The 21,921-nt window shown below is 41.4% G+C and overlaps 1 protein-coding gene across 1 annotated transcript in view; it reads left to right on the top strand.

Annotated features, from left to right (window-relative positions):
- The window catches only part of LOC145345358 (CUB and sushi domain-containing protein 1-like), a 1,850,124-nt gene that overhangs the window by 1,512,286 nt on the left and 315,917 nt on the right, over nt 1–21,921 (top strand). The window contains exons 31-33 of the mRNA XM_080193174.1: nt 4,986–5,099; nt 7,574–7,669; nt 18,808–19,011. Of these exons, the coding sequence (XP_080049300.1) occupies nt 4,986–5,099; nt 7,574–7,669; nt 18,808–19,011 (414 nt within the window). The remainder of the gene's footprint in view (nt 1–4,985; nt 5,100–7,573; nt 7,670–18,807; nt 19,012–21,921) is intronic.

Genomic DNA, 21,921 nt, shown 5'->3' with positions numbered 1-21,921 from the left:
TTGGCAGGAAGCAAGTCTCAGTCATCAACAGGATGATGCACAGAAAATTTCCATCGGGACACCTCAGCTGTCAGCCGTTGCACAACATCAGTGATTTTCTTCCTCTGTCTTTTTAAGGTCAGATACCAAGGGACCATCAGTCAGAGATACAAGCCAATGCTGCTGGTAAACTTTAGCAATATCTTTGCTCCTGTGGTTGTTTTTGAGGAGTCATGAAGCAGGTTGTACTAATCACAACCAGTTCTTTTGCTTCTTGATGTCTTTAGTCTTCATCAGTGGAAGTTTCTTGCTTGTTGATGAGAGGTAAACAACTTGCTCAGACTTGCTTTTTATCACATGCTAAATGCACGCATGTGAGCATTGTCTTCTTTACCTCCAATCCAAAGTCTTTGTTCACATGTATATTTTTCCAGTGATTCACTAAACTTTTTCAGCTAGGGAACTATGAAGTGTTTGAGACATAACCCAGACAGTTGTTATGGTCAAGATCATCTGTTTTCCATACACAGATGTTTTATCTCAACCTTTTCAGCTAATTCTAGCTTCCAACATTTGTTTATTTGATGATACTGGTCTCTCAGAGAGTCACGGTCCTTGCTGTCAGTGTTAAAGTTATGTCAAGTAAATGTTTTCTGGTAATCCTTCATTAAATGCCATGGGCATTGTGGATACTTTCTTTCATATCTGAATCTACTCAGTGTGTCTGCTTTGGCTTACTCCTTCCTCTCAATCCTTTGTTATCCAAGATCAGATCCCCAAATTTTGTTATACTCCTGGACATGACCCCCAAATTTGTTATGATCTAGTTATGGACCAGTAACTTTTTATTATTTAAGTATTAAACCTGAAATCCCAGATACTCACTAAGAGAATGAAGCCACAAGATTTCACGGTTTTAAGCAAAGAGAAGAAATTTTACTGCATAAAGGTCAGCAAAGCAAACAGTCAACATTGTCTAACTTACACGCCAACATCCCAAGTAACAAGAGGTAAACAAGAATTAACAAACTGTGGTCAGACTTAGCACAAACTGCACATTAAATGGGAGACCCAACCAGACAAGCCCTCTGACTTTATCAGTAACCTGCCCAGACATCAGTCACCACTGTAAACCACAGAAATTCTGTTTTTTGTCTCCCTCATGAGGAATTTTAACACTTCTCCTTCAAAGAGCTGGTCTGATCCCTAGCAGATCTACTGTCCCTGAGTTCTGCGAGTACAAGCTTAACCCAAAAAGACACTATTCCAGGTCTCTCTGAAATCTGTTCCAGTTTTGGCCTTGCTGATATTTTTTTTCCAAAAGAGCTGGCCGACTGAGACTGTGCCCACTGCTGTGTTGGTCAGGTTATACTCAAGTGACAAAACACAGGCACAGCCTCTGCTTCTCAACTACATTCCTGCTTCTGGACTAAGCTGGCTGGAGCTACCAAAGGCTCCCAAGTGCTTTGCTGAGCTCCAACGCCCTCAGCAGCACAGCTAATGGCAGCACTTCAGCTGCATGGAGTTGACTTGCCTTTTTGTCTGCTCCTTATGGGCTGCTGTCACCCTCCCCCTTGATTGGACTATGTGACCAGCTTAACATCTCTCAAGAGGGTTCCGGTCCTGTGGTGAGCAGGACCTGGGTATCCAACCTGGGTATATTCCGCATTTTAAATGTTACAATTGCGAGTTAATAAAATATTGATTTCATCACACCCAGTATCGTCCTCCAAGACATCCACAGTTTTTGTGTCAGTTAGCAATCCATAAATCAGGTTCTTCATATCTGATATTGACAATGAAGAGAAAGCTTATGCCTGCTGGCAATCATAATGGAGGATTTATATACTCAGAGCTTTGTTGCTTCCGAGTTGGCTAAGAGTTCCCATGTTGGATCCTTGATTCCATTAGATGCTGCTACCTCCTCTGCTGATGGCATGAATTTAAGGTTCCCAAAACGGCCTGACAGTGGATTCTGCTTCTCGATATTGGCATGTCACATAAGCCCTACAATTATCGCCTGTCGACTTTTCTGCTTGTCAATGCCACATCCTGTCAAGGTGACATAGTCATCCCCCTTAAAGAGTGCTCAACATCTATGACTTTTTTTAAGTTTCAGCAGGTTGGTGCAGAGTGGTAGCAACAGTTTAATAATAGGCACTTCTGGAATTTTCAATCACAGGCAGCTTTGATCTTTCTCTTCACCCTCAGTCACGCAAACCATGGAAGAAATTCACTGCTCTGGTTTGCTCACCTGAATATTTTTTATTGATGAAATATAATATGCTACAAATTACAGCTTGTGAAAAAAAAATCACACTTATCTGCTTTAAAGATAAAACCAGGTATCTATTGAGGTAAAATTACTCCTGCCCTCAACTACCTGCGTGTGGTGTGTCATTTACTTATCTCCCTATGCATGGACCAGGAATTGGTCAGCAATGCTGGATGCAGCAAATCCATAATGTGGGAATAAGGTTATTTCCAAATGACTTGGCAGATTCACTTGTCTTTTGCAGTATAACATGTCTGGACAGATTAGCTGGCGACTGTGGGCTGCTTAAATACAGTTGATTTTGAATCGATCTGCGGTCGTCATCAAGTCAGGATCCATTTGAAGAGGGAATTTGAATTCATAATTGTACAAAATAAGAGCTTGAATTAATCAATTGGAATTAAACAACAAAGATCTCACATTTTTCAATTGGAACCTATTTTTCAGCAATTTCAATTTGAATTAGCAGTTGATTTGAATTAAGCAATATTAAATGAAGAGAAATAGACAGGTATTGTATTTTCCGATTTGGGACCTGCAGAATTACAGGCTTTGTAATTATGTAGCAGCGTGCGAAAGTCGATTACATTTATGACATTGGACCTGAAGCGATATTGAATTTGTGACATGCAACATGTAATATGAGAAACTTGTGTTTAACCGTGTACATCAGGGAAATACAACAACTTGTGCATATTAAACATTCTTAATAACAAGTATAAGGATGGAACATTTGTAGTTAGCAAAAGAGGCAAATAAATTCTGTGAATCCCAGTCATTACAGGGGATCACTACTGTATCCAATAATTGCACATTAATTTGTTAATACCAGAAGTGTTTGAAATATGATCAAGAACTACCTGTGTTACTCGTCAAGCTATTCCAGTACAGCTACAACACTGGCATTTATGTGGAAAATTGTCTAGGTATGTCCTGTCCACAAAACAGCAGGACAAATCCAACATGGCCAATTGCTGCTCCATGAGTCTACAAAGTGATGGAAGGGATCATGAACAGTGTTGAGCATTAACCTGCTCACTGATGCTCAATTTGAGTTTGAGGTCAGCTATCTCAGTCCCAGGAGATTGCTGCAAGAGTTCTTCAGGATGGTGCCTAAGACCCAACCATTCATCAATGACTTTCTCTGATAACAAGGTCAAACGTGGGAATGTGAGTTGATGATTGTGCAACGTTCAGCACTTTTCATGACTCAGATACTTGTTCATAAGCATCACGTTCAAGTTTGTGTTGAAAAGTGGCAAATAACATTTATGCCAGACAATTGCCATCTTCAATGAGGGAGAATCTAACTGACATTCAATTGCATTACTTTCGATGAATCCCCAATATAAATATCCTTGGGGGCGGGGGCGGTTACTATTGACCAGAAACTGGACTGGACTAGCTATGTAAATATTACAGCCAACCCTTTGGGGAACCCTAATTGACCCTCCTTCACTCCAGCGGGCTCAGGCCGCCAGATCCCGAAAATGGGGAGCTACTCTAAACCCCGCAGGAGTGAAACACTCTGGCAGAGTGCGAGAAGCTAGTAGCCCTCTCATAGCATTTAAATGATATTTGAAATATCGTTTAAATGCTAGCCCCGCCTCCCAGCCGATTTCCAATACAGAGCAGGCTACGCCAGAAATCCGTCACTGGGAGATGCTGGAGGGGTGTGAATGCTCCTGGGAACCGTGCTCATCACCCACCACCCGTCCTGCACAACTCTCGCAGCCCCCTGCACTAAAAAAAATCAGGGCAGCAGGATCGAGGAATTGCCCCCAATATCTTTCTCCAAAATATAAAGCTACCACTTTGCAAATTCTATTGACAAGGATGATTAGATTAAAAGGTTATGGGCAAGTGTAGCTGAATATTTTTAATTTTCTAACCTGTCAGGAAGCTGTTTTATGTTCTTTCGCTGTGACATTTTAGCACAAACAATTCTGTAGTTGGATGTACAAAGCAATATTATTAGTGCCAACGCACAATGTCATCAGCAACACTGACAACAGAGACTCAGTCACTGCCTCACCTCCTTTCTCATGGTTTATCATCCGTTTAGTGTATCAGTGAAACATGGAAATTGAAATGTAAACCATATTATTAACATCTATTGTTTATAGGATAGGAAAGAAGTTTTCTTCTCCCTCTGAATAAATTATGCTCAGGACAAGCCATTGCCTTCAAAACATATACAGGAGTCTGCACTGCTACATGAAAAGTATAACATGTTATTCGGCGTTGTTTAAACTCACCTGTTGTAAAATCGTGCATGCTCTTTTTTAAGCAGATGTTTGGTACCCTGCACTTAAGAATTAACTCAGCAAGGGGAAGTCTAAACTATTCTTATCAAACGAAGGCCCCTGCAGTGCGCGGTTGAGGCAAGATTTTAATTTGTAGGTGCTGTAGAGTGCACAGTGCAACATCAGAATGACAAATGCTGTACATTAACTCAATAAGTGTTGTTTCTTTCTGTGTAATAATTAGCTCTGCTCAGTCCTACATGAAGGTCAAGTGAGCTGGAAAAGTCAACGTTATATAGATATCAGATTCTCAAGCTCCATATTGAAAGCCAATATTATTGGGGAATCAGAACAGCATCCAGTGGGGGAATTAAAGCGTTTCAGTGGTAGAGGTATCAAATGTGTTAAACTGACAATACGTTTGATTCATTCTTGTTGTTCGCTGCATCTATCTATCCCTATTGTTTTTGTTTTTATCTTCACAGTGGTTTTTGGACAGTTTGCACATTTTCAGACAGCACTCAACGACGTGGTGGAGCTATTCGATGGACACAGTCAGCAAGCCAGGCTTCTCAGTTCACTTTCAGGATCGCACTCTGGTAACTTTTAGCTTTTCGGATTACTTCACCAGAAACCAAATTTGATCAGCAGGTTGATGCAGGAATTTCAGAGCTGCAGTGAGCTTCACTAAGAGGTGGTCAAAGATGTATCCCGAATGCAATATTCTCATAGCGGTCATGTGAACTACAAGGAGGATGAAATATTTTCACAAAGGGAATTTGTTAAAGACTGGCTTTGCCAGAGTCCAGAGGAGAGAGTTTACTTGCTAGTAATCTATAAGCAAATGCTGTGTGTGATGCAGAGAGAAGATGCAGAACGATTACAATTAGTGCTGGGATATTGACAAATCAGAGAAAGGATGGTCATATACAAACTGGATTTAATGAAGACTAAGAGGAGATTTGATTTTCTCTGTGGTTAATAATCAGTAAAAATGAAGAAATAAAAGATACTGAAATGTCAGACTGCTAAGAATAACATTTCATTTCTTGAGTGCATTTGTTCAGTAAAATGGATGTTCTCACATCTTCTGGGTGGGAGGAATTGTGCTCTCATAGTTTCTGAGGAGTGATGTTGCTGTGGCAACAGCAGTCCCTGAATTTAGTTAATCTTACTTCTGCTCAGTGAATTGTCTTAACTTAGGACAGGTGGTGTTAAACAGCATCCAGTGTTCACTCATTGAAAAAAAAGCAGATACTGAATCGGACATCAGATTGCTCTTACTTTTAGAGAAAAATAAATACCTATATCAATGATGGCAATTCATCATACACTGTCACTTCTGAAATATTGAGCATAGAAGTGTTTTCTTTACTGCTCGGTGGTCTACAAAATGATTGGAATGTGAACCAGAGGAATTTACTCCTCATTCATTTCCTCTACTGTGCTGTCATTAAGACAGTGAACTGCAAATGAGGGGATGGACAAGTGGCTTTTTTTCCGATAGGTGTGAATAATGCTCTATATTATTGGAAGTAATTGTCCCTTGATTGTCTTTCCTTTTGTCTCCATGCTTATCAAACAGCACATTGAGATAGAAAGCTCAGCATCATCCCTATTTGTTACCACAGATATTGCACCATGCCCCAAGTGTCAAATTTAACAAAATGCGTCTTTTTATATTGGATTTAATTTGTTCAAATTTTATGCTGTATCATACATTGCGTGTAAAAAGTTAAATTGTACTTGAATGCAAAGAAGGATCCTTATTTCATGACCAATATGCTCTTCACTTACTTTTGGCCTCTTAATTTTCCTTTTCCCGTTGGGAAAAAAATACAGAAGTCTGCGGTCACGTACCAATCGACTCAAGAACAGCTTTTTCCCTGCTGCTGTCAGACTTTTGAATGGACTTAACTTGCATTAAGTCGATAACCCTAGCTCTGACTGTAACACTACATTCTGCACTCTCTCGTTTCCTTCTCTATAAACGATATGCTTGGTCTGTATAATGCAGAAGAAACAATACTTTTCACCGTACGTTAATACATGTGACTATAATAAATCAAATCATTCATTTATTTTTATCTTCCACCCCACCAATTCTTGCCCCTTTCCTCAAGGCAGTCCCTCATGTTGGTGCTGAGACCTGTGATAACTGACCCACTTGGGGTACCTTGTATTATTCTTCAGCTTTGGTACTGAGCGAGTGGTTACTCATGAACCTTATAGCAGTTTTGCCTGGTCTTATCCATGCCATGGGCATTGCTTGTCATTGACTTAAATGTTGAGGTATTTCCAATTTTCATTTGTAATGGAATTTGATTTAACACTTTGATGCAATGAGTCTAAAGCAGTTTCTAATCTACTCCACACAACCAGCCAAGTCACACACACCAGCCAAGATTTTCCAGCCCTGCCATGGCAATAAGTCATAGGCCACCAGTGAGGTCCAAAGTCTATCAGCTTTTTACGTGGCCTCCCAGCTTCACCGCCAGGGAACCTGTAGTGCGGGGGTTGACTTTGACAGGAGGAAGAGATGCTACCGATGGGAATGGCGGGAAATTCCAAACCAGGGTGTTTGTGAAGTCCGAGTACAAATTTAAATAAATTTGGTTGGGTAGACACATGATAGAAGCACATGGTAACTAGCATATGAAAGCCTCATTTGCACAGTTCTTTTAATGTTCATGTTGTTAGCCATGATAATGCTGTGGCACAGTTCTCCTGCTTGGAAATGGAGACAGCAGGGATAAAAGGCCAACTGCGCGTTATGGCTGATAGAACTGAAGTCCATTCCAGCTGTGTGAAGATAGTTCACTATTCATTGTCAAAAAAATGTCCCACAAAGGAACTCAACTAACAAATGGAAGAAAAGTTTCCATTATGTGCACATACTTAGTTATTAATGTTTAAAAATTGAACTAGGCCTTCATAAACTCCTTGTAGCTTAATATCCTGTGACAGGCCTTTGTTATTTGGTGAACAGAGAAAAACAACTTCAGGACTCAGGCCTGTTTATTACATGAAATAAGCATGTCCTTACCTTCAGTTTGATCTTTTCCTTCCTCAGGAGAGACCCTGCCTCTGGCCACATCAAACCAAATTTTGCTGAGATTCAGCGCCAAGAGCGGAGCATCATCCAGAGGTTTTCACTTTGTTTATCAAGGTAAAGGATTCAGATTGATTGGATTTCTCTGAAGGTTTGAAATGGGTCTTGGATGGTACACCAGAAGCTTGAAATGGAACTTGAAGCTGTCTGCTGTTAAATTAATTTTGCTTCAACAATCTTAAGAGCTGCACCCTGTCACAAGCTCCATTCTATAGTCATAAACAATATATGTGCAAGAGTCTCCATTGATATGATTTTTTTAAATTTTGCGAACCATTGGTACATACCATGATATATCCAGTGTCGGATGTCTGGGCAATGGAAAAAATTGAAAGTACATTTTTTGAAAAATTTCTGAGACTTTTCCATTTGTTTTACCCCATGTGTCCTTTTCTGAAGTACCTCCTCTCATCTCTCTGAGTAATTGAAACTTTTCTGTATTTTTGCTTTAATGCCTAACCTTTATATAATTAACATGGAAATGAGGAGTAGAAAGTGAGGGGGGGGAGTTACTTGGGGGAATAAAAAGAAATCAGGAGAGGCACTGGGTGGGGGCATGCAAAGTGCTGGTGGGCAAAATAAAGGAAAACTCAAGTGTATTGAAGTATTGAGGGCAAGCAGGTAACCTGGAATAGAGTTGGGCCCTTAAGGGCCCTTAAAGTTAGATGGGCAGAACATTGGCAAATAGAATTTAATCCTGAAAAGCGTGTGGTTATGCATTTTGGGAGCACTGACGAGGCAAGGGAATGCATAATAACAAGTCGAAGTACAAAAGAGAAGAGGGACCTTGGGATGTATGTCCATAGGTCCCTGAAGGAAGCAGGGTAGAGAGATAAGATGGCTGAGAAGGCATTTGGGATACTTGCCTTTATTAGCCAATATAAAAGCCGGGAGGTTATGATGGAGTTGTATAACATGCTCATAAGGCTACAGTTGGAGGGCTGTGCACATTTCTGGTCACCGCACTATAGGAAGGTTCTGATTGCAATGGAAATGATGCAAAGGAAATTGATCAAGATTTTGCCTGGGTTGGAGCATTTCAGCTATGAAGAGAAGCTGGGTAGAGTGGGGTCATTTTCCTTGGAGTGGAGAAGACTGAGTTTGGTGGGGCAGTGGGATAAGGGGACCTGATTGAGGTGTACAAAATGATGAATGGCATAGATAGGGAAGAAACTTTCCCCTTAGTTGAGGGATCAAAAACCAAGGGGCATAGATTTAAGGTAAGGAGCAGGAGATTTAGAGGGAATTTGAAGACAGACTTTTCAGAGAGATGCGTGAATCTGGAAACCACTGCCTGAAAGGGTGGTAGAGGTGGAAACCCTCAACGTTTAAGAAGCATTTAGATGAGCGCTTGAAATGCTATGACAGACAAAGATATGGATCAGGTGCTGTAAAATGGGATCGGAATAGATAAATACCTGATGGCTGGTGATGACAGGATGGGCTGAAGGGCCACTTCCTGCGCTGCAAAAGTTTATGACTCCAGTGCGGTTCAGAATATACAGGGATGACCTTCCACAATGAACAGAGCTAATTCAACATTTAAGCAATATAAACCACAGTCAGAAAAAAGTTGTGCTTATTGATTTTGGGGATGGAGCAAAGCAATTTGTTTCTCTTTTAGACTGTTGAACCTCAGGTGAACTCTGTTCCACATGTGGGATTGGGAACAGGCAGCTGGTTGAAGGGCTGGAAGTGGTAATATGTCGAGAACCCAACTGCAACCCACAAAATCGCACCTTTAAATTCAATACATTAAGCAACATTAAGTGTGAGAAGCCTCCCCAGGAGAGGACAAAGAGTCGTCTGGATTTGAAACGTCAGCTCTTTTCTCTCCTTACCACCAGAAATGCTGAGACTTTCCAGCTTTTTCTCTTTTGGTCCCCCGGGGGAGGTGCTGCTTTTTAAAGTAATTTGCATGTTGGAATATGCAGAAGTAATTGAATCAGACATCACATCAGAAAAATTGGTTTGAGACTTGGGCATATTATGTTCTTGATACCATTTTGTTTGTGCATGAACTGGGCTGCTGATAGTAAATATTATAACCAATATTTAACACAAGTGTAATACAGAATTACAAATGTTTACTTCTAATTCCTATTGTACTTCGGATACCTCAAGTACATTATAATTAATGTACTGCTAACAAATACTTTATTTAACTACAATTGAATCAACAATATTATAAAGTTTAATTTCAGTGATCACAAAAACTGTCATCTTATTTCTGTTCTATATGCATGGTCATCAAGGTCTTCTTTCATTGAAAGACAACTACTTAGAATTGTCATCTAAATCTGAATCATGCACCGTCACATTTAAAATAGAACTTTCTCAATGCTAATATTAAAATTCAGGTTTCAAGATTGCAGTCTGTGTTTGGCAGAGTTCGAAGTAGCACTTTTGTGCTTTGATTTTTAATTATTAAAACTTCTTCCATATGGTTATAGAGTAGCGTGAATGTTTGATAGATGTCATCATTCTTTTATGGGATATAGGGCATTATGGGATATAGGGATATAGGGCTGTATAGGGCATTGGTGAGGCCGCAGCTGGAGTACTGTGTGCAGTTTTGGGCGCCGCACCTGCGCAAGGATATTTTGGCCCTGGAGGGAGTGCAGAGGAGGTTTACTAGGCTGATACCGGAGTTGAGGGGATTGAGCTATGAGGAGAGGCTGAATAAACTAGGCTTGTACTCCTTAGAGTTTAGAAGAATGAGGGGAGATCTCATTGAGACGTATAAGATGATGAATGGGATGGATAGGATAGAGGTGGAGAGACTCTTCCCGCTCAAAAAAGACAGTAGGACTAGGGGGCACAGCCTCAAGATAAAGGGGAGGCAGTTTAGAACGGAGTTGAGGAGGAACTTCTTCACTCAAAGGGTGGTGAATCTCTGGAATTCTCTGCCCGTTGAAGTGGTGGAGGCTGCCTCGCTAAATATTTTTAAGAAGCGGGTTGATGGGTTCTTGATAAGAGAGGGGATTAAGGGTTATGGGGAGAGGGCGGGAAAGTGGAACTGAGCCACAACAGATCAGCCATGATCTTATTGAATGGCGGGGCAGGCTCGAAGGGCTAGATGGCCTACTCCTGCTCCTATTTCTTATGTTCTTATGTTCTTATATGGACATAATTGACAAGGCCAATGTTTATTGTTCATCCTTCAGCAAATGATGGTGAGTTGCCTTATTAGTCCGCTGCAGTCCTTTTGGTCAAGGTATACTCCTGGCAGTGTTAGAACACGGAACATTACAGCGCAGTACAGGCCCTTTGGCCCTCAATGTTGCGCCGACCTGTGAAACCAATCTAAAGCCCATCTAACCGACACTATTCCAATATCATTCATTTGTTTATCCAGTGACCATTGAAATGCTCTTAATGTTGGCAAATCCACTACTGTTGCAGGCAGGAAATTCCACACTCTTACTACTTTCTGAATAAAGAACCTACCTCTGACATCTGTCCTATGTCTATCACCCCTCAATTTAAAGCTATGTCCCCTCATGCTAGCCAGCACCATCTGAGGAAAAAGGTTCACACTGTCCACCCTATCTAATCCTCTGGTCATCTCATATGCCTCTATTAAGTCACCCCTTAACCCTCTTCTCTCCAATGAAAACAGCCTCAAGTCACTCAGCCTTCCCTCATAAGACCTTCCCACTGTACCAGGCAACATCCTAGTAAATCTCCTCTGCACCCTTTCCAATGCTTCCACATCCTTCCTATAATGCAGTGACCAGAACCGTACACAATACTCCAAGTGCGGCCACACCAGAGATTTGTACAGCTGCCACATGACCTCATGGCTCCTAAACTCAATCCCTCTACCAATAAAAGCTAACATACTGTACGCCTTCTTAACAACCCTATCAACCTGGGAGCCAACTTTCAGGGATCTGTGCACATGGACAACGAGATATCTCTGCTCATCACCCTACCAAGTATCTTACCATTAGCCCAGTACTTTGTATTCCTGTACTCCTTCCAAAGTGAATCACTTCAAACTTATCCACATTAAACTCCATTTGCCACCTCTTAGCCCAGTTCTGCAGCTTATCTATGTCCCTCTGTAACCTGCAACATCCTTCTGCACTATCCACAACTCCTCCAACTTTAGTGTAATCCACAAATTTACGAACCCATCCTTCTATGTCCTCGTCCAGGTTATTTATAATAATGACAAACAGCAGTGGCCCCAAAACAGATCCTTGTGTTACACCACTAGTAACTGAACTCCAGGATGAACATTTCTCATCAACCACCATCTTCTGTCTTCTTACAGCTAGCCAATTTCTGATCTAAACCGTTAAATCACCCTCAATCCCACGCCTCCATATCTTCTGCAATAACTTACTGTGGGGAACCTTATCAAATGCTTTACTGAAACCCGCGCACACCACACCAACTGCTTTATCCTCATCCATCTCTGGTCACCTTCTCAAAGAACTCAGTAAGATTTGTGAGGCACGACGTACCCTTCACAAAACCGTGTTGACTATCCCTAATCAAGTTATTCCTTTCTAGATGATTATAAACCCTATCTCTTGTAATCCTTTTCAAAACTTTGCCCACAACAGAAGTAAGGCTCACTGGTCGATAATTACCAGGGTTGTTTCTACCCCATTGAACAAGGGGACAACATTTGCTATCCTCCAGTCTTCTGACACTATTCCTGGAGACAATGACGACCTAAAGATCAAAGCCAAAGGCTCTGCAATCTCCTCCATAGGGTCCCAGAGAGTCCTAGGATAAATCCCATCCGGTCCAGGGGACTTATTTATTTTCATACTTTCCAGAATTTCTAACACCTCCTCCTTATGAACCTCACTCCCATGGCCAACAATTGGGGGGGGGGGGGGGCACTGTGCATGCACTGATCTGGCACTGACAGATTGGTACATGCACAGTGGCCTAGTCAGTGCTATGCTCTCTCCAGCAGGAATAGGCCCTGCCCCCTGAAGTTTAATGATATTCACACTAGTGGCCTCTGCATAGCACAGCGTGTGGGAGATTCTTCACGGAACTGCCACTAGAAACATTAGCGTGAATTACTCCTATATTGCAGCAGAATCGACACTTGGAACTTTTTTTGGAGAATTCTGGCCGATACCTTTCCGAGTCAGGACAGAATGTGACGTCGTGGGGAACTTGCAAGTGGTGGCGGTGGTGTTCTCATGCACCTGTTGCCTTGTCCTTTGAGATGTTACAAAATTTTGGAAAGAACTGTTAAAGAAGCCTTTGTGTGGGTTCTTGCAGTGAATCTTGTAGATGGTACACACTGCTGTCACTTTTTGAATTCTGGCCATATTGTTTCCTTTTTAGCGATCTAATCTGTAGTTGTGATGGGACTCTAGGCTTAAAAAAACAAGGACAGGGGAAAGTTGCATGATTCCAAATCCACCCAGGACATATGAATCACAACTATCAAATCCATACTGGGATTTTGTAAATGGTTGAAGCTTTCTAATTTGACCAGCAGCTATAGGATTTGCCGCTGTGTGGTGGAGGGAATGAATATTGAAAGTTGTGAATGGGGTGTCGATCAAGCAGGTTACTTCATCCTGGAAAGTATTGAGGTTCTTGAATGTTGTTGCAATTTAATCAATTAAGTGGAGAGTGTTTAACAGCACTCCTGACTTGTGCCATGTAGATGGTGGACATGCTTTGGGAAGTCGGTAAGTGAGTTTCTTAACACACAATCCTGGCTTGTTGATAGAGCTAATCATTCCCTAGCTTTTCCCTTGTAATCCTACAATTGTTTTCTTTTCAAGTACGTTTCAATTCCCTATTGCAAGACACTGTTGAATTTGTTTCCATCATCCCATCAGGTTTTATGCTCCAGATCATAGCTTGCTGTTTAAAAATAAATCCTAATCTTCCTCCTTATTATTTTACCAATGACCCCAGATCTGTGTCATTTGGTTACTAAACCTCCCCAGCCCCTCCTCCACCAGTTTAAACTGGTCCTCCCCATACACTTCATCAGAAGCCTTTATAATTTTGAATACCTCTATTTAATCTCCCCTTAACTTGCAGTAAACCACTCCACTTCTGAAGCGCAGGTAAGGCTTTAAGAAGAGGCCTGAGGGTCCTTAACAACAATGTGTTGCTGGAACTGAAGCAGTATTGCAGTTTTTTGAGCAGAGTAAATTGGACCCTGGAGAGTCATTGCTGCTGAAAGTACAATTCTGAAACAATTGTTTGTCCTTGGTTAAGAACATATGTTGTGCAACGAGAAATTTCATAGGCACATTTGCCCATCAATCCTCATGAATAGTGATAAATATCCAGGCTGTTTCTGCTTGATCTTATGAATCCAACCAACTAATTGCATGACTCCTTACACATAAAGGCACAGGAAGGAGTTAATGCCCATGCTGATTTGTAAGGTTTTAAAGTGTCCCTGAGTGAAGCAGCTGCACACTGAATGAGCACAATCATCTGGACTGAAAATTCAGTCATTTTATTTATCTATCATCTTTCACACCAAATTGACCTTATTTGGCATTCATTTTTACGCTGTGCTGATTCCAATTATATCTCACTCCAGTATGTAGCATCTATTAAACCATAAAGAAGAATAATTGCCATTGAGAACAATATTCTTTTTTGGATTCTGGCCATATTGTTTCCTTTTTAGCGATCTAATTTGTAGTTGTGATTGGACTCTAGGCTTAAAAAAAAACATTGACAGGGGAAAGTTGCATGATTCCAAATCCACCCAGGACATTTGAGCCACAACTATCAAATTCATCCTGGGATTTTGTAAATGGTTGAAACTTTCTAATTTGACCAATAGCTGTCGGATTTGCCAGTGGTGCCAGATATATTTCAAGGCCTATTTCATTTGTAGCAAAAAAATTCCCTCAAGAAGTGTGGAACACCAAGCATTATAGTCTCGTCAGTCTTGTTAAACGAGACTTTTATTCCCAAAAACAAGCTGGAACCTATTGATTTTTCATTATATTTAGATTATGTTTGTTCCCTCATTTTTAATCCACAGCTCTGTGCCCGTCTTATGTTAAGGCTGCCACATTTCCATGATATTTTGCTTAATGAATCTACATTCTCTCTCATCCCATGTCCAAGGATGTCATTATCTGCTCAGACTGCAATGCATCCACATTATCTATCTTTCCTCTGCAGTTCCATTCATACTAACTGTGACAGGAATAATTATATGATTTTGCACGAGCAATAAAGAGCCATGCTCACTGGGTTAGCATGAACATTCTGATTCTCTGACCAGCATCTCTGACTGTGTGGATACTTGCTTAGAGTGGCAAATAGTTGAAAAAGAATCCTGATTTGTATTTCTATTCAACCACTTCTCTGTACCATGTTATGTGCTTTTTCATAGTCAAGTCCCTTACGCTCTGATCTCTCCTGTCTTACCTTTCATTCCCACCTCCTCTTGCCCTGTGTCACTGGTGTTAGATATTTTATATATCAGAGCTATGCAGAGATGGCGCATCAGTTTCTATATGTGTAGAAGTTTAAAAAGATGTTTTGAAAATGTCTGTTCCATGCTTATAGCTATTAGCTTCCACAGGACCATAAAATATAGGAGAAGAATTAGACCGTAGGATTCACTCCAGTTTTTACACAAATTCAACATTTAGAATTCTTGAGGAAAAATCATCCTCTCTGTGGCTACAAGAGCAGGTCAACAGCTGGGAATTATTCACATCCTGAATCACCAAAGCCTCTTCATCATCCACAGGAGTGTGGGTGAGTGCAGCTCCAACAACACTGAGGAAGCTTGACACCATCTAGGACAAAGTGGTGCACTTGATCACATACACCATCTTAAATATTTTCTCCCTCCACTACCAATGCACAATGGCAGCATTGTGTACCATCTATAAAACAAACTGCATACATTCACCAAGGCTCCTTTGACAGCACATTCTAGCCTATGACCTTTACCATCTGAAAGAACATGGGCAGCAGAAACACGGGAACACCACTAAATGGAAGATCCCCTCGAAGTCACACACCATCTTGATTTGGGACGATATCACCATTATTTTCCTGTCACTGGGTCAAAATCCTGGAACTCCCTTCCAAACAGCGTGTGGTGATTCTACACCAAATGGACTGCAAAAGTTCAGGAAGGTGCTTATTCTTCCATTTTCCTTTCCAACCATTGTTTGTATTGTGTCTTTGGGTGAATATTCATAATGCCAAAAAAGACAGCAAGGTTTTATATAGAGCTTTTCACGACCAGTAGACATTTTAAAGTATGCTACAGCCAGTTTTTGAAGTGTTGTGATTGTTGAAATGTCGGAAAGATGGCAGCTAATTTGCGATGTGGGTATGCCGGCGTTGGACTGGGGTAAACACAGTAAAAAGTCTGACAACACCAGGTTTTAGTCCAACCGATTTATTTGATAGTAAACTCACAAGCTTTCGAGGTTTCCCTGACAAACTGACATTCACCTGACGAAGAGGGAAACCTCGAAAGCTTGTGAGTTTACTATCAAATAAATCGGTTGGACTAAAACCTGGTGTTGTCAGACTTTTTACTGAGCTAATCTGTGCTCAGCAAACTCCTACAAATAGCAATGTGGTATATGATCAGATAATATGTTTTTTTTGTGATTTTTTTTGAGGAATAAACATTGGCCATGAAACAAGGGCCAAATGCTCAGTTCTTTTTTGAAATAGTTCCACGGGATCTTTTACATCCAGTCAAGCAGGCAGATGGGGCCTTGATTTGATGTCATCCAAAAAACAACACCACCTATCGCATAGGAGATAGAATATAAAAGTAGGGAGGTCTTGCTGCAACTGTACAGGCCGCAGCTGGAGTACTGTGTGCAGTTTTGGTCGTCGCACTTGAGGAAGGATATTTTGGCCTTGGAGGGAGTGCAGAGGAGGTTCACTAGGCTGATACCGGAGATGAGGGGGTTGGACTATGAAGAGAGACTAAATAGACTGGGTCTGTACTCGTTGGAGTTTAGAAGGATGGGGGGGATCTTATAGAGACGTATAAGATAATGAAAGGGATGGATAGGGTAGAGGTAGAGAGATTCTTCCCACTTAGTAAGGATAGCAGGACTAGAGGGCACAGCCTCAAGATAAGGTGGGGGGGGGACAGTTTAGAACGGAGTTGAGGAGGAACTTCTTCACTCAAAGGGTGGTGAATCTCTGGACTTCTCTGCCCGTTGAAGTGGTGGAGGCTATCTTGCTAAATATATTTAAGTCACGGGTAGATGGATTTTTGACAGACAAGGGAATTAAGGGTTATGGGGAGAGAGCGGGAAAGTGGAACTGATCCACTTCAGATCAGCCATGATCTTACTGAATGGCAGGGCAGGCTCGAAGGGCTGGATGGCCTTCTCCTGTTCCTATTTCTTATGTTCTTAGAGCTCCCTCAGTACTGCGTTGGATTTTTTGTCCTCAATCCCTGGGGTGGGATTTGAACCTAGAACCTGTGACTTAATGGCATGAGTGCAACCCACTGAGCCAATCATAATGCAATGTTGGGGATCCTGTTTATCATTAAACCTCTTGTTTCGAAATGATTTTAGAGGGTTTTTTTTTCTGGGACTGCCTGCAGCTGCAAGCAATAGCAAGGTAACTATTTCTCATAACTGACACTGTTGAAATTTATACATGAGCATTCAGCAGGGCAAAGAAGATGGAGCACTCATTTCCGGGATGAATAGTGCTTATCTCTGTGAAAGTTCCTGGAATCGAAGAAGGTTATTTGGCGTATTGTACCTCTGCCAGCTCTTTGAACAAGCAACCCAATTAGCCCTGATTGCCTTTTTTTCCATTGTCCTGTGATTGCCCTTTTTGAGAAAATATGCTTTATGTACTTCAACTGCACAGTATCGAGACAATGCTTAAAAAAGTGGAACGGGTTAGTTTCAGGATTATTAAAATCTTTTATTATTATTATTAAGATTATTCCAATATGAGGAGTCTAAGGCTTCCTTGAATCTGTTCCTGCTGTGCTGCTGATAACTTTGCCAAAAATGCTGCAGAAATCCTGTTTACCACATGTAAATAAAAACTCCACTGCAAGTGGAGCAAGCTCTGAGGAAATGTCTTTTTGATTCCTGTTTTCTCTCTTCCCCCGAAGTTGGTGAGTGTTGTTGAGATATCTTCCCACACTGCCAGCAGTTCTTCAGTACCTTGGCCAAAAGCTCATTCTTCATGTGTGATCTTGGATGGTTAGATTGAGAATGTGATTCTTCGTTGATATGAACATGGTCAACCTGACTTGTTAGTGGTAAAGTGGTAGTAAGATAGAGCATTGGCTGATCTTTTTATTTTGTCCAGGGCACCAATGCCAATTATAGCACCCTAATTCCTGCCCAAATTGGAATCAGCCACCACAGTTACCTTAGGCTGCCTGAATTGAACTGGTGAAGACTGATCTTTGCAGCTTAAGAATTCACTGAACAATGAACTTGATGCATGCTGCTATGGCAGGGGCAACCAGAAGCAAAAAAAATTGATATTAATGAAAGTATTCCATCTAAATTGTGATTATTTCCTACATATTTTGTGATGTGATGGCTGTGGCTTCCAGCTACACCATGAAAATTTAGATGCCACCCCACTCGCCTTGTAGACTGAGCACTGAAGGGCATTAACTGGTGTAGCGCCAATGTAAACACATGGATGTTTTGTGGTTAACTTTTTCAGTTTGAGAATGCCTTATGAATCAGCAGGAACATATAAATAATGAAAAACTAATTTAAAAGGATGAGGGAAGATGCAAGCTGGTTGTTTATACATTTGTTATCAGGAAAATGTACCAGCAGAGAAAAAAAATACAGGATAATAATTTTTCATTTTTCTTTTGCCTGGTGCTTCATAAACAGAAGCCTTTGATGTGTTCCATAGATTGTTTCATCCATAATATTTCACATTACCTGCTTGCAAAATATCAATGAGAAAATAAGTTCAATATTTGCTTCTTGGAGAATGAAAACCCAGAAGTCCTTGAGGTCTAAATCTGAAATAACTGAGCGAGGAGAGTTATGAACTGTTAGTTTCTTACATTCATGGCATTTATTTTCTGCTTTGCAGTACGGTTCTTGACTTATATTGATGCATCCAATGTGTACATCACATGTAGTATCTTATTGAAAAATCCAGTGCATAAAATATTGCTGCCTGCTGACAATCCTACATATTACAGAAGAGTTTACACTGATTTTTGTTTTTCTTTCCAGCTGTTCCTCGTACAAGTGCCACCCAGTGCAGCTCAGTTCCTGAGCCCAGATATGGCCGAAGAATAGGTTCAGAGTTTTCTGCGGGTTCCATTGTTCGTTTTGAATGCAACCCTGGATATCACCTCCAAGGCTCAAAGGCTATTCGATGTCAGGCTGTGCCTAATGGCTTGGCACAGTGGAATGACACAATACCAAGCTGTGTAGGTAAGTGCAGATGGAATTGCCTGTTTTATGATTTTTGGGAATTTGCAAGTGCATTAAGCCTTATGAGCATTTTTCAGCAGAGTGGTGATATATTTAATGCTGTTGAGCAGATTGCCGTCTCCAGTCTTTCTTTGAGTTCTGCTCCAAAGCAAAGCAGCCTTTTTTAGCTTCCTGATCATTTCCAAAGGGCTTGGTTTATAGAAATAGTTTCATGGAAGATCCAGATATTTTATATGTTTTAACATTATTTATTGAACACAGATCAGTCAAGAATACTTTTTTCTTTACAGTGTTACTTTGGTCAATAAATACGGCGAGTACCCCAGAGCCCATGCTAATTCTCTTGAGCATGAGTTCAAATCCCACCATGGTAACAGGTAGAATATGAATTCAAATAATAAATCTGGAATATAAAGCTAGTCTCAGGAATGGTAACCATGGCAATCATCACAGATTGTTGCAAAAACCCCATCTTTTTTACAAGTGTCCTTTAAGAAAGGAAATCCGTCATTCTTACTTGGTCTGGCCCACATTTAATTCCTTGGACAGGGGAGTGCTATCAGAAGGATTATAAATGTTACAATCCAATTGAATTAAGGAGAGCAAAATAAATCTACAGGCTAGTCAGTCAAAGAATGGTAAAACAACTAGAAACCATTGCCAGGGACAACGCTAATTTTATACGAAGACTGGTGTTAGTGAGGGACCTCCAGCATGCTTTTGTTAAAGACTGCATTCTTCGATGAAATAACAGTGAGCAAGGATGAAAGCAGTACTGTAGGCATTGTGTATATGAACTTCCAAAATGCATTTGCTAAAGTACTATATAACAGACTTATTCAGAGGTTTAGAAGTTCACAAGGTTAAAAGGACAGAGATATCTTTGCCTAAAGATAAGGAGGCAGAAGGTCATGATGAACAGTGAATTCAGTGGAGTTCCCCAGGGATTGGGTTTAGGATCATTTGCCTGAATTTTGGCAAAGGGAGCCTCACTGCCTTGTGAAAATGGCTGCAGAGCACTGGATCCAGAAGTGCCACACCTGGACCTGTCCGTCACCATTTTGCAGGGTGAGAGGAATTGGGGAAAGCCTCTAAATAGCACATCCATGGTTCTTAGAGCCAGCTGCACAGGTTAAAGAGCAGCAGCCTTCAGGCTGGTATGATTTTGGTCTGTCAGATGTCCAAAGCATGGCTTGTGCTCTTTTGACCTGATAGGAGAAAGTTAGCAAAGTTGGGTATTCTTTTGGATGTGGTCGCAGGACGCTTTTGGAAGAAGTAAGATAATCTTTGGTATAGTTAAATGTAGACGTGAATGTGCATAAAATGTGGTTACACACATTGGAACAGTCAACTTATTGGGGCTGCCACTTGGAGCTGCCAATTGGAACTATCAAGTGGTCAAGAGATTTAGATCTCCTGCCCAACAAATATTTGAAAAAACTGACCAGTTTAAAAAATGTCAATTGCCATAAGCCTCTTGACATGATACGATTTGTGATGCGTTTCTAATTTCCTAATCACATTGAGGTTCCTTTCAGTTCACAGCTTGTCTGACAACTCCAAGTGGCTATAAAGTCTTAGAAGTGGGATTATGTGCAAAAAATGCCAGTTGTTCCAAGGGAAATAGTATTTGAGAATGTCAGATGTAGTAAATGGGTTTTTATCAAGGACCTTTTTTAAAAAATCAGTGAATTCACCAATAGACATTCAATACTTTTATTGAATCTCAGCATGGGTGCTGCGATCTGCCCATGCAAACTACTGGGTGAGTTGGCATGAAACTGTAAGGGAAAAAGGTGGGGTGGGGGCACAGGTTGGTCTGAGTTGATATTAGCTGGGGGTGGGGGAGCTGTAAATGTAAGGCCATAGTTTCATATGGATGGCATGAGAGAATATGTCAGATGGTACAGGGGCAGCTGTAAGGGACATGGGAGTGGGTGAGGGGACATGGATCAACATGGAGGTTATGAAGGGCCATGGGAAGATGAGCGGGGAACATGATGTGACTTGCGTGGCAGGGGCATGGGGAGTATGTGAGGGTGGTGAGGGATGAGTGTTGGACGGCTTTTCTTTTGTTTCATTCTTTCTATCATACCTGGGACAGAGTGCCACTGTACGAAGGCAAATCTTCCCGCCCACCTTACCTCTGCACCTGGCCTGCCCCCATTCTGCCTCCTCATTGCTTCCAGGGTATCTGCAATAAAACTCTGAATGTTGGGAGGCAGTTGATAAGGTGGTTAGGAGGGTATATGAAGATACTTTGCTCAGCAAGTATTGGCATTTAATAAAAAAAAGGAAATTATTTTAAAACTCGACAAAGGCTCGGTTGGCACAAGTCTAAATCAAGACATCACACTTTAGGAAGGACATCAGTGCTTTGGAGAGGATACAGGGGTTCACAATGGTTTAAGGACACTCAGGGCCCGATTTTACCATTGTGTAATGGATGCGAAAACATGGTAAAGTTGGGCGCGAGGCCATTAACACATTCCGCGCAGATGCCCAATTTACCAAGACCTGAAAATGGCCACGATCCGATTCGCATCTGAAAGGGGCGCAATGGCGATTTAGATGCAATTGCATACATTTAAATTGAATTAATGGGCTGCCTGCCCAGCTTTACCAATATTCCCCCCTTTACCATTGCGTTTGTGCATCCAGATTCCCCTGTTTGGCAAAGGTCTGTTTCGGGTGCTCCAGATTCTGAAGAGGTAAGTTCAGAGCTTCCAACAGCTCTCTGACTCAGATTGGTGGTGGGGAGGGGGGAGGGAGACAGGCCAGATCATTCTCTGGTGTCGGGGTTGGGGGGACGGGGGGGGGGGGCGGTAGGAGGAGGTGAGGGGTGTATCTCTGGGGGGCAGAGGGGGAGACGGAGGAGGCGGGTCAGATGTATATCTAGTTGGGGCAATG

This window comes from Carcharhinus amblyrhynchos, chromosome 7 (assembly GCF_965287045.1).
Source record: "Carcharhinus amblyrhynchos chromosome 7, sCarAmb.v2.hapA, whole genome shotgun sequence".
Lineage (NCBI taxonomy): Eukaryota > Metazoa > Chordata > Chondrichthyes > Carcharhiniformes > Carcharhinidae > Carcharhinus > Carcharhinus amblyrhynchos.
Note: the sequence above shows the minus strand (reverse complement) of the source record. Positions and strands in the feature narration are given on the sequence as shown.